Genomic DNA, 12,896 nt, shown 5'->3' with positions numbered 1-12,896 from the left:
TTGGAGCTGGCAGTGTCAGCAAGGGGATGGCCAAAGGCAGGCCCTCCCCCAGTTGGCGCACAAGATTGGGTCCCAGGAGAGCAATGGGGGCAGGTCTGGGCCTGACCGTCACCCTCCGCCACCCCCACCCTGTCTCTGGGTGCAACTCCCCCCCAGACGCACAGAAACCCGGCTCTCCACCCGGCCCTTTGATCTGGGCAAACCACAGCACCTGGCTGGCGCCCTCCACCTGGCTCCCACCTTATCAGGGGCTTGGGGAAGAGACAGGTGCCTGGGGCCCCAGCCAATTAGGTGATTGCCTCATTGGCTACTGAGTCACATCCATGTCTAGCTTGCCCAGCGTCTTGGCTCTGGCAGCCAAAGGGGTGAGGACTCTCAGCCCAGCTATGCCCAGGGTGGGTGCTAGGGGAAGGCCACAGGGGAGGCGTCTCTGAGAGACTGAGGCACCAGGTACTGGGACCCTGATTGGAGGCCTCCTGTATCACCTCCCCAAGCCAGGAGGATGGTCCCCAGAGGTCCAATCCCAGGCCCCAAGTCACTGTTTCTGTCTCGACCTCTGTCCCCTTGTCTGGGGAGTAAAGCTGCGCACAGAGAGTCTGGGAGGAAGGACCAGACCCAACGATGCCACTGGGTGTTGTGTCCACCTCTGGCCAGGTTGCCAGGGGTCGGGGGGCGGCCACGGCTTCTGTCTCTCAGCCGGAAGGTGGCCGGGGACGCAAGTGCAGCAGCAGGACCATCCGTGGAGGCTCACTGGCCCTGACCTCCCGGGGTGGGTGGTGCAGGAACCTGGGCAGATCTGGCCCCCTGCCTGTCGTCAGCAAGGCCAGGAGTGGGTGAGACTCAGTGCATCCCCGCGCCCCCCCCGATTCAGGGGGCACAGAGTGGGGGTGCTGGGAGGCTGGGCTCCGTCCTGCCCTCCCTTGCCACCCCCCACCCCATGGTCCAGCTGTGAGGGCAGTTCCCGTGTGCTCCGAGCCCAGGAGGCTGGAGGCGCCTGTCCTGGGTGGGGTGACGTGGGCAGAGGCAGGGATGGGCCACCCTGGGGGCTGGACCACAAGCCTCACCCCTGCCCCAGCTCACCCTGTCTCTGAGCCCGAGACCTTGTCTGGGAAAGCAGCCCAGGCTGCAGGCCTGACCGAGGGGTGAGCTCAGAGGCCGAGGAGGCTGGTGGCTGGCACTGTGCTCCCTGGAATGCCACCCAGACAGGTCAGGCAGGTTCCTGGACAGAGCAGTCCCCTTCCACCCCTCCCTCTGGGGAGAGCTCGGCAGGGGAAGGGGCTCACTCTCTGGAATGCAGACCACGCATTTCCTCCCACACATCTGACCAGGCCTCGAGGCCTCATGACCCAGTGGACGCCGGGGCGAGAAGGAATTGGTGCCAAGGGAACCGGGCCCTCAGCCACAGAGCGAGTTGGGGGCTGTGGGGCGGATCAGCCTGGGGTGGGGAGCACAAGGAGAAATGGGCCCAGGTCAGGGCCGACAGGCTGGGACCCCTGCTCACACCTGCCATACGGCCCCAGCTCAGGGGGCTCAGGACCCCAGGCCTAGCCTACCCCCTACCTCCTCGGCCCCTGCTCTAGGTTCGGAATGGCTGTGGGGCTGAACAAGGGGGTTTCCTGCCCTGACATCTCCGAGAGGATTCCCAGCCTGATGACGATGGGAGGAACAGTGTGGGGGGGTTGCTATGGAGATGGGGTCATCGAAGCGCTGCCAACACCACCCTGTGCACCCCAAGCACTCCCCCCGCCAGTCTTGGGGTAGAGCCTAGACCCACAGGCGGGGTCAGCTCTGGGGCCTGGACTTCTGGCCAGCCTCCCACACGCCCCCCACCCCCCAAGGCTGCTACTGGGCAGCTCGAGGGGACGTGGCGGCCTGGGGAGGCCGCATCCTTGAGGACCCACAGCACAAGGTCATGAGGTCAGACACGAAGCACACGTTCTTCCCAGTGGGTCAGGTCCAGGGGTGCTCAGCAGGCGTGGAGGGGCCTGGGTGGGGGGCCTCACCTGACTGCAGCAAACCAGCGCCTCGATCCTTGACCCCAAAGTGCTGCTGGATGTCCAGAAGGACGCCTGGGAGGAAAGACAGAGGCTGCTTACGTGGGTGCCTGCCCAGCCGCCCCAACCCGCCTGCCTCGGAGACCCCAGCCCCAGCCCGGCCTCCTTCCAGCGGCAGGCCCCCTGGCCTGGCTGACAGAGCACCACCGTCCAGTGTGCTCGGGGCCACCTGCTACCCTGACCCAGCCAGGCCTCCTGTGCCCACCCCAGAGTCCTGCCTGTCATTTGGCCACTGCGGGGGCCTGAGGTATAGTCACTTGGTCCCCGTGGTCACTCAGTCCCCCATGGTCACTCAGTCCTCCCGTGGTCACTTGGTTCCCCGTGACCCCAGCCCATCCTGGGCCCTGCCCTCGGGGGCACCACAAGGCCCAGAGTGGACTGCAGCCCTGAGTCCTGCAAAGGAGCCTTCCAGCCCAGGAGGGGGCAGAGGGTCATAAGCAGTGCTACACCTACTCACCCCTGTGCATGCACAGGTACACGGGTGCCATGCTCACCAGCCAACCTGGGACACTGACCGGCTCGTGGAGGGATGGCCACCCCTGGAGGCCATGCCCGCCCCTCTCCCAGGTCCCTCAACTCTGCTGACCCGCTGGGACTTTGCGTGTGTGTGGGGGGGGTGGGGGTAGGACTCAGGGCGTGAGGGACACCTGAAGTCAGACCCCTGGGCCCTGCCTCTCCCAGAGCATGACCAGGGCTCCCAGCATGGCCCACAGGCACCAGGGCCCTACCTCCACCCACTCAAGGGTAGCAGGGCTCCCCGACCTCAACCACCAACCATCTGCCCCCAGAAGGGATGAGGAGGAAGGAGTAGCGGAGGGGGCTAGGCCCCAGAAGCCCCTGCACAGGGGACAGAGCGGGGACAGGACCTGCCTTCACGGCCTGGAGCTCCTCATGATGGCGAGGTGACCCCAGGAGCCTGGGACTGTTACCCCCGGACATGCAAGGAAACTGAGGCATGACAGTCTGTGCCCACCCAGGTCACGCAGCAGGGAAGGGGGGAGCGGCCCCGCCCGAGGCTCCCCAGGGCCTGACCCACCTCTGTGCAGCAGGATCCGCGGAATTATCATAATGAAGAGGCTGCTGAGGCCCGTTAACAAGTTAATAACTGGATGGCCACGGAGGGTGGGGGGCAGGGCCCCCACGGGGGACCGTATAGACTGCACCCTGGCCACCCTGGGGAGCCCCCCCACACACACACTGCCGGCCCCACGGCCCGAGGCCCCCACACCCCTCTGCTCACACCCCTGGGTCTCCTCCAACGGGGAGGGTGGCAGGTGACCCCACTTCTAGGACACCTCCCGCCCCCCACGCCACGCCCCCGACATCCACTCAGGGGGCTGGGCTTCGTCCAGAGGCTCCTGCAAAACTCGAGTCAGGTGCCTCCTCCTTCGGGAAGCCCTCCCTGGCTTCTGCCCCTCCCATCGCCCTCAATATGTCAGGGGCCCCCACGCTCCCCCCGTCCACCGTCGGGGTCACAGTGGACACTGGCCACGGCAGGGGTCATGAGTTCTATGGGGATGACACGCGTGAGGCTCGGCGGATGGATTTCCATCCCCGCCCCGACGTCTGCCCTGCGCAGCGGCCCCAGGTGACCCAGTGGACCAGGCCCACACCTAGACGAGGTCTCCCACCCCGCACACACCTGACCGTGTGGCCCCAGCCCAGGCCCTGCCCACAGGTGGATGGCTGAGTAGATGCTGAGTGCCCCCCATAGTAGGTGGAGCCACAGCAGATCGCAGTGGGTCGTCTCCAGGACCCAGGGCAGAGGCTGTTGCCCGGCAGGTATGGTTACAGAGGGGTGCAGCGGGAAGGGGGCAGGAGGGTCCAGGAGTGCCGCCCCCCCCCCACCCTGGGTGCCTGTCCACATCTAACAGGGCCATGAGTCTGCAGTCACCATAGGCCAGTGCTGGGCAGCCCGGCAGGTCACAGTGGTCAGCGTGAACCCACTGCCTCCCCGGGGGGGCACACCGTAGCCCTGACGGCACACGCTCCGCCCCACAGCCTTTGGTGACCGGTGCTCGCCTGCGCCTCCAGGAAACTTCCCCTGACCTCCTCAGACCCATTTTTCCCACATCCGGATAGATGTCCCAAGAACGGCTGAGCCAACCAGACCCTGAGGCAAAGGATGCTTGGGATGCACCTACCCCAGCACCCTGGGGGCCTGTGCCCACAGCCCGAGCTGCAGGATGCGCCTTCCCCAGACACTGGGGCCATCGGGCCGTTCTCCCTCCAACCAGCCAGGAAGGGGCTGGGGCCGCAGGCGGCTGTGACCCACTGGCCGCTGGCTTGGGAAGCATGTGTCACAGCCGCGCACGGCGTCTCGGGTTTTCCTCTGGGCTCCCGCCCGGCTCGGCCCACGTGCCCCTCCCTTCTTCCCACCGCAGCCTTATTTTTAGCCTCTTTCCTGCAGGCTGAGGTTTGGTGGGTCGCAGGACGGGCCTCCCACCCAGAGCGGCCTCCCAGGCGTGCACACCGGCCACGGCGGCCGTCCCGCCGCTCCGACCCTCAGCGCGTCCTGTTCCCGGCGCCAAGGAAACACTGTGGATGTGCTCACCAGCTGACCCCAGTTATACCCCTCCCCGGCCCCTCTTGTCCAAGGCCCATGGCCCCGCTGTGTCCTGGGGATCCTGCGGCGCCCCTGGCTCAGCCTCATCTGCCCCCTGAACACCAGCCCTCAGGTGGGCTCTTTGCTCCCGCCCTCACCCCTCTCGTCCTGACCTGTCCCCCCTGACCTCTCCTATCCTCACCCCTCCCATCTTTACCTGTCCCAATCTGACCTCTCCGTCTTCACCCCTCCCATCCCCACCTCTCCTGTCCTCACCTCTCCATCCTCACCCCTCCCGTCCTGACCTCTCTTCCCCATTGCTCCCCTCAAACCACCCCCGCTGCAGCTTAGCCCTACAGATTTGCTACCCGCTCAGAGTCCTAGCCCCCTGACGGCTCTCACCACACCACTCAGGCCAGGGTCGCCCCTCCCAAGGCCCCTCTGCAGCCTGACCTCTTGGACACCGATCTCCTGTGTCCCAGGCTGGGGCTCAGAGTCACCAGAGCTGGTGTCAGCAATGCTCCCAACAACAATGTTCCCTGGATGAGCTTGCTGAGTGTGACCATGGCCATACCCCCAAACGAAGCCCAGATGTGCAGCTTGGAGGCCTCCATGCCCAGCTCTGCACAACTGCCCATCTAGGCTGAGGCCCCAGGAGTAACAATGTTGTGGCCTGGCTGGTCCAAGGCCTCTGGGACGGGCATGTCCCCACCTGCAGGCCCCCAAGTTCCTCCTCTGCAGCTCTTGGTGAAGAGGGGCCTGTAACCCGGAGAGCTGGCTGCTCACAACACTCCCGAGGCCCCCACTCCACCCCTGCTAGGCCCTCATGACCTCGGAGAAGCGCGTCCACCTGCTGATAGGGTACAGGCCTCACTAAGACCAAAGGGACACTTACACTGGCCTGGGGGCCCGGCCCAGCCTCAGATGTGACCTGAGGCTTCTCCCTGCCCCGTCAGCCGGGCAAGGCACCCCCCAAACACAGGCGTCATCACCCCATGTGCACCCTGCCTCCTTCAGAGCAGCATGGGCAAAGCAAGACCATCTGGGCTCTGATCCTGGCTCCTCCACGTGCCCTGCTGGGTGACCTTGGGTAAGTGACTGGACCTCTCTGTGCTCATGTCCTCCTGTGTCTGTGTCCTAACTTTAAGCCCTGCTTCCTGTGCTTGTGAGGTCTGAATGGGTTAATCTGCATAAAGTGCTTAGCAGGCAGGTAATCAATAACTGGCGGGTCCCACGGCCAGGGCCAGGGCATTACGCATGCTCCTACCTCCCCGGGCTTTATGTCCACACCGTGGGGCTGCACCAACGGGGCCCAGGGACGACAGGGACAGGCCTGCCTGGCCATGGTGCGTCTGGGTCTGAGGGACGGGGTCCTCCGCGAGGCCTCAGAGACTGCCTGCCCTGGAGGAGTCACCCCTGCCCCTCGCTCAGCCACAGCTCCCACCCTGGTAATTACAGGAGCCTGAGGGCCCGGCTCTGCTGACCGGGCTCTGGATGGCGAGGGCTAGCAGCCACAGCCCGGCCCCACTGGCACCGCCTCCCCACCTACGGGCATCGGCCACGGCCTGGGGATAAGCTGAGTGACCTCCAGAAACCCCGGGTCCCTCCTGGGCACCTCAGATTGACCTCTGGGAGCGGCCCAGGGTCCCCGCCTCTCAGTCACAGTCATCAGACAAGCACCCATGTACACCCACCCCTGCTGCACCTGGCAGCAGGTCATGTCACCTGGCAGATCCAGATTGTTAAGGTTACAGAGGATGAGGGTGAGGCCCTGTATCTTCTCCTGAGGACCTAGACTCCCAGCTTGTACCCCAAAGAACACCCCCTCCCTGCAGGTCGGAGAGAGGAGCACCCCCAGGCCCTCGGGCTCAGAGCCCCCCCCTCCCTGCAAGTCTCTGTGCCCAGAGTGGGCGGGGATGGGCAGCCTGGCCTCTGCCCACGGCTCTAGTCTATCATTTGGGGCCGGCTTTCCTGGAACCAGACTCGGCCTCAGTAATTTGGGGGCTCTGGACAGACACTCCTTCCCCAACGTGCCCCCCAGGTCCCCCCCCCCCGCCCCTGGTCCTGCCCTGGCCTGGCTTGGGACTTCCCCTGGACCCCCAGGGCTACCCTTATCATGACTTGCAGACCTAGGATGAGTCCGGGGCACAGGGGAGTGATAAGACCTCAGAGCAGCAGGGCCTGACCCCTGGGTACACAGCCCTCTCCCCCTGAGCTGGCTCCCGCTCCTGCCCTCCTAGGGGGCAGATGGACACTCGGGCTGACGTGAAGAGGCCTGTGTCCCCCCACTCACCCAGCAAAGCCCTGGCCTGGCTGCTGACACAGCGAGTGACCATGGAAGTCTGCCACTCCCAGCACGGTGCTGGACAGTCTGCGACGCCTGGGCAAGCTCCCTGCCCCCCGGGACCCCGTCTGTGGACCTTGCAGTGGAGGGACCCTGAGTCCACGTGGAGCTACCCATTCACAGGGTGCCCAGCCTCGCCTGGCCTCCAAGCTCTGGCAGACGCCTCCTCCCGCTGCCTGCCTCAGCCACCAGCTGCCAGGACAGGGCCAGGGCCAGGCCCAGTGCGAGGACACCAAGTGGACGCTTCACACCGCCCCGCGGCATGGCCTGGCACGAGACCCACGGAGGACACCAGGCAGTAGCTGCAGCAGGCTGCTGACCCTATAGGGGCCATTCTGCCCAGTGTGGGGTGAAGGGACCCCCCCTCAGGGCTCGGGCTGAGGGCTGAGCGGTGGGCCCACGCGGACCATGTCTCCCATCTCCCTCCCCCAGCCCGCTGTGTGCCCAGCCCCAGCAAGCGTCATCAACCTACCAATGCCTCTTGGCCTTGAAGGTCGGGCAGAGTCAGGCAGGGCTGGGTCAAGCCAGCTGGGCCACTGAGCAGCTCAGTGAAGGTGATGCCTGGGCCAGTCTCCCACGTGTCTGGGGGAGGATGGGACTAGGCCCACAGAGCAGGGGGAGGCTCCCTGGAGGGATGGCCAGGCAGCACCCACTGAGGACTGGCAGGGGACACTGTGGCTGGCTGCCTGGCCCAGCATCCTGAGGAAGGGGCCGCAGGCAGCACTGGAGCGCAGCAGACAGGGGTTCCTGACACTGCAGGCCACACACTCCCGGGGAGCAGGGTCCCGACCATGGCGAGGGAGGAACAAGACAATCAATTGTGCATTCAGGGCCCAGAGAGGTCAGGATCTGCCTCAGGTGACACAGCACAGTCTGGCACAGCCAGGAACAGGGCGGGCAGTGGGAAGCGCGCTCAGGGTCCGGTACAGCCCTCTCTGCCCCGCTCCCATCCCTCCTGCCCGCAGGCCTTCAGGCCCCCACACCCAGGCAGAAACAAAGGCCGCTTCCTGCCGGGAATGAGGAATGATGGGAGCTCCTCCTCTCTGAGCTGCTGGGTCCAGGATGTAACTAACTGGCAGCCTCCCGCCCCTCACAGAAGGGTAAACTAAGGCACAAGCCACCCCTAAGGCCCTGGGTCCCAGACCAAGGTGGCACATTTCAAGGCCAGCAGCACGGCTGGGAAGTTCCTCAGAGGCAGCTGCTGGCCCTGCAGGCCGCCTGGCTGCTCACCTGGGCGCTGGCCGCCACACAGGCACTCTGGAATGTGGCCCTGGGACACCCGCCTGCCCAGAACTCAGGCATCGCTGACGTGGCCATGGCAGTGGCTGGGGCAGGACCTCTAGCAGTGACCAGGCCAGCTGAGGGGCAGGGCTTTGTGGGGTAGGGGTGTGTGACTACCCTCCCTGAGAAGACAGCCCCCAAGCTGGGAGCCTGACCTGCTTCCACCCCAGGTGACCCCAGAACAGACTTCTGCCTCCCCATCTGCCAGCTTGAACAGCCTCATCAGGCATGCCTGACCCCAGGCCAGGAGGCCCCACACCAGCTCTGGGATGCAGGCGTGCCGGGAGGGGACCCTGTCCTGAGCTCCCCTCTGACACCAGACCAGGAGCCCCTGCCCCAGCTCAGGGGTGCAGGAATGCTACGAGGGGACCCCATCCTGCCCAACCTGTGATCCCCCTGTGCTCTGCTCTCCCAGGCTTGTGTTAGTGAGCAGTTGCCATGGACACCGGTCTCACTTCTTTGGCAGGAAGGGCTCCCCCAGGGCAGGGCTGTGCCTCTCCTCACCTCCCCTCACCAGCCCCCACCTTGGCCAAGTCCAAGTGCCCCCTCCATCAGCCACGGGCTGGATAAAATGAAAAGAACACGGGCTCCCAGGAAGACATAGGTACCCCCGACCCAGGGAGGGGTCTCAGCCCTTGAGGGCCATTCCCCGCCTCTGCCAACGAGGCCTACGCCAGCCTCTCCTGCTGGGCCCGGCACCAGGAGCAGCACGATGCCACCTACACCCGCGGTTCTGGTTCCAGTTTACAGATATTACAGATGGAGGAGTGGGAGCTGGGGGCAGAGGCACCACTGGGGGCGAGTCCCCGAGACCCTGGCCAAGGTGCTCCCCCATCGACCTGAGCTGGCAGCCTGGGCTGGGATCCAGGTGCTGCATGGGTGGCTGCCCAGTGGGGAGCATGGGCAGGAGCATCCAGGTGCTGCATGGGTGCCCCTGCCCCGGGGGAGCTCCATCTGCCTCCGTGCAACTGAGCTGAAGTCCCTGCAGGTGCTCGGGGGGAGCTCCTGCCCCGGCCAGAAGCAGGGGTCTGCGTGTCCACCTCAGTGGACAGACCAGGGCCCAGGTGGGGCGGGGCTCTGCTCTCCTCTGCTCTCCTCTGCTCCCTGCTGCCCCGGGAGCTTGAAGGGTGCCTGTGTCCTCATCCGCACAAGGCAATGGAGAGAAGCATCTAGATTGGTTTCTGGGCTGCTGCAATTTCATCCAATTGAAGACATGCTGCGGGAGCCAGGCCCAGCCCTCCTCACCTGCTTCTGAGGCCTGCTGCCCTCAGGGGGTTCTCATGGGGAGGAGGGGAGGCCCTAATTAGCTGGGAATGCTGGGCAGAGGCAGAAGCTACCTCATTCCATCCTGGGAACTCCAGGTGCTGGCAGCGAAGGGAGGGGTTCTCAGAGGAACCTGCAAGTGACCTGGGAAGGGCCCCCGGCCAGGCCCAGCCTATGCAGAGGTATGGAGGGGAAGGCGGCTGATACCAAACAGCTGTCCTGGGGTCTGCCCATCCCAGGCGCCTGCGAACACCCCATGTCCTCTGCTACACCAGGAGGGGGAGAGGAGTAAGTGGTAACCCCAGAGGGTGCAAGTGACACTCCCAAGGTCACCCAGCCAAGAAGTTGGAGAGCCTGACTCCAATGCCGGCATCCAGCATCAGGTCTGCGCTGTCTACTACAGTGACCCCACCACCGTGACTGTGGCTGCCACCGTCCGAAATGTAGCTTAGCCCCCCGGACGTGAGCTGTAACTGCAGAGCTTGCGCGGGGGTTCAGAAGTGCGAATGAAAGACAAGAGCAACACAGCCCGTCAACAGCCTTTATGTTTGATCACGTGTCGAGTTAGTTCAATATATTGGGATGAGTGAGGTATATTAATTCATTTCACTTATTTCTTTTCACTTTTCCAACACGGCCCCTAGAAATATTTAAGTTATACATGTGGTCTGCATGATACTCCTTTCGGCCAGAGCTTGTCTACACCACAGAGAGAAAGGGACGGGGTGGATTTAAAGAAAGAGAATGAACTTCTCTTGATCTTGGATGACGGAGCCAAGGCCACCCAGCAAGGGCCTCAGGGGCCAGGTGGGTAGCCACCCGGGGTGGGGCTGCATCCCCCCCCTCCTGAGTCCCTGCCCCTCCGGCCAGGCCAGCAACAGGTGGACTCGGTCTGAGGATGACCACTCCCCTGCCCTCCCCGCCACCCTCCAAACACACCAAGCTGTAGTCGTTGTCATGGAGACGGTACATCTTCCTAAAAGCTGAACTTGGGTGCAGGGGCGTGGGGGAGCCTGCCACAAAAGAGAGGGAGAGGGAGCCAGGCTTATCCGGAGAGGAAATCTGCGTGTGGGGGAGGGGCGGGGCCTGGGCCTGGGCTTGGCCTCCCGGAGGGATGCACAGCCCGGCTGCTGTTTGCACAGGGCCTTCCGGGCCTTCCTCCCTGCCACCCCAACGCCCCTCCCAGCCACCACCTCCATCCCCACTTGCCGATTTACTCGAAATCTCATATCTCATGCTCCCATGCGGACTCTGCGACCCAAGGAGGTCTGGGGGAAGATAAGCTCAGGCCTCCCAGAGCCCACCCCTCCCCTCAGTCCCCCGCAGAGTCAGTGTAATGGGGGGGAGGGATGCAGTCTCGGGCCAGTGTAAGTGCTACAACTCCAGGAGCGGCACCGTTCATGGTCCGACTGAAAGGTGGGGGATCTGTTCCCAGCCCCAGGCTTGCTGGTGGCCCTCCTCTGCACGCCCCAGACCATCCTGGGCACAGGCTGCATGGGGCCTCCATCTCATCTGTATACACAAGTCCATTTTGCACTGATCATTCATTCCCAGCATTCTTCTGACTTCTCCCTGTGTTAGGGTGACACCTTGGCTCCCAGGTCGTGGGCAGCATGGCGTGTGCTGCTACCCTTGGGTGGTCCTGAGTGTTCCTGCTCAGCAGACCAGACACAGCCTCCTGGGCACAGCCCAGCTCAGACACTGCTGCCACCGGTACCCATTTCCAACTCCCCGCAGCAGACAGAACACAGAGCCAAGGGGTTTAGAAAGTAGGATGGTGTGGGGGTGGGGGGTGCTCCACTGGAGTTCTTCCCTTCTACTTGACACAAAATCCTGCTCAACAGAGGATGCTGAGACCAGGAGAAGGGAAGGGGACCCAGGGGGCACATGGCTGACCCAGGGTCCTCCTCTCCCAGTAGCTACAAAGTTCTTTTTACAGACTGTCCAAAATTCCTTTTTTTTTTTTTTTTTCAGTTGTTCCAGATTTTGCTAAGCTGTGGTTAGGCAGGTTCTGGGCCAGCGAGCTGTGTACAGTCTCTGCTCTCCATGGGAGCCCCCCCTCAGCCTGGCCAGAGGGCTTTTCTCTCAAGGTTACACCTGGAGGCAGCTCAGTCCCCGGAAACGCCCCGCTCCCAGATCCCTGAAAACTGGGGGAGGGGGAGCGAGCCCCCGGAACCCCAGAACCTCAGTCCACTGCCTGGCAAACTGGGACGCAGACCCGAACGCAAGCTGAGACTGGCCCAAGGTCACACACCAGGCAAACGAGCAGCACATCTGGGACTAGAAACCAGCTAGTCTATCGACCCCTACCCCATCCGCAGGGATGCCCGCACGGGACGAGACGGCCCCTTGGCAGCCCCACGGCCCGCGCCCTACCCCAGGCTCCAAGCGCCAGGGAGCAGGGGGAGGCGTCCTCAGGCCCCGAGCCAGGGCCAGCTGCAAACCGCATCCCGGGTCCCCAGGCGCCGCGGACCCGCCCCGCCCCTCCCTCCGCTCCCGCAGCCCCGAGCCTTTGTCAGCCACGCGCTCACACGGATCCGGCCGCCCGCGCGCACCCGGCTCCCCGCGCACACCCGCAAGGGGCGCGCGCACCCGCCGCTTGCACGCAGGGGAGAGCGGGCGGCGGAGGAAGGAAGGAACTGCCCCGCCGCGGCCCGACACACCGCCTTGGCTGGGGGAAGGGGAAGGGGAAGGGAGGCCCGGGAACCTGAGGCTGGGGCGGGAGGGGCGCGGAGGGGACTGTCGGAGAGCAGGACAACGGATGGGCCGTCAAGGGCTGGCGAGGACGCGGGGCTACTCCAGGGATGGGGACTCCTCCAAGCCCTGGCCCTGTGGGGCGGAGGGAGTGCAGGGGGCGGTCCCCGGGTTGGGCCCGCGACTCCCCGGGCATCCTTGCCCCGCTGCGTCCGGGCAGAAGGCCCTGAGACCCCGACGGAAGGCTGAATACCGGAGGCCCCGGGACCAGAGGCTTCCCGGGGTTCCTCCAGGCGCGGGGGGGGGGGGGGTCTCGGGCTGGGCGGGGCACCCGCTCACCTGCCACGGTGTACCTGTCCAGGTAGTTGAGCACGTTGCCCAAGCTGAGGATGGCGGCGGCGGCCCCGCGCCCGCGGCCCGAGCTGGCGGGTTTGGGCTGTTGAGCGCCGGGGCCCTTGGCAGCGGCTGCGCAGCCGGGGGCGCCGGGGGGTCCAGACGGGGCCCGCCTCACGCTGCCCGACAGCGTCTGCACCTCGTCGTCGGCCACCGCCGCGCCAGCAGCGCCCACCGCCCGCGCCCCGCAGCAGCCGCCGCCTCCAGCCCCTCGCTGCGCCCCCCGGCGCCGGCGCCGCCGCTCAGCGTCCGCCTCCTCCTCCTCCGCGCCGCCCGCCGCCGCCGAGGCGCATTCCAGGCACATCATGCCTGCCGGGGCGGG

The 12,896-nt window shown here is 65.2% G+C and overlaps 1 protein-coding gene across 2 annotated transcripts in view; it reads right to left on the bottom strand.

Annotated features, from left to right (window-relative positions):
- SPNS2 (sphingolipid transporter 2) overlaps window positions 1–12,896 on the bottom strand; it is a 26,024-nt gene extending 13,128 nt beyond the window's left edge. Inside the window, exons 1-2 of one of the 2 annotated variants that reach the window (XM_038536412.1) lie at window positions 12,521–12,896; window positions 2,004–2,069 (exon numbers count right to left, since the gene is read on the bottom strand). In XM_038536412.1, the coding sequence (XP_038392340.1) occupies window positions 2,004–2,069; window positions 12,521–12,881 (427 nt within the window). In that variant the 5' untranslated portion in view covers window positions 12,882–12,896. Of the gene's footprint in view, window positions 1–2,003; window positions 2,070–12,520 lie in introns of those variants that run through there. The other variant, XM_038536409.1, reaches the window with a different exon arrangement.

This window comes from Canis lupus, chromosome 5 (genome assembly GCF_011100685.1).
Source record: "Canis lupus familiaris isolate Mischka breed German Shepherd chromosome 5, alternate assembly UU_Cfam_GSD_1.0, whole genome shotgun sequence".
NCBI lineage: Eukaryota > Metazoa > Chordata > Mammalia > Carnivora > Canidae > Canis > Canis lupus.
Note: the sequence above shows the minus strand (reverse complement) of the source record. Positions and strands in the feature narration are given on the sequence as shown.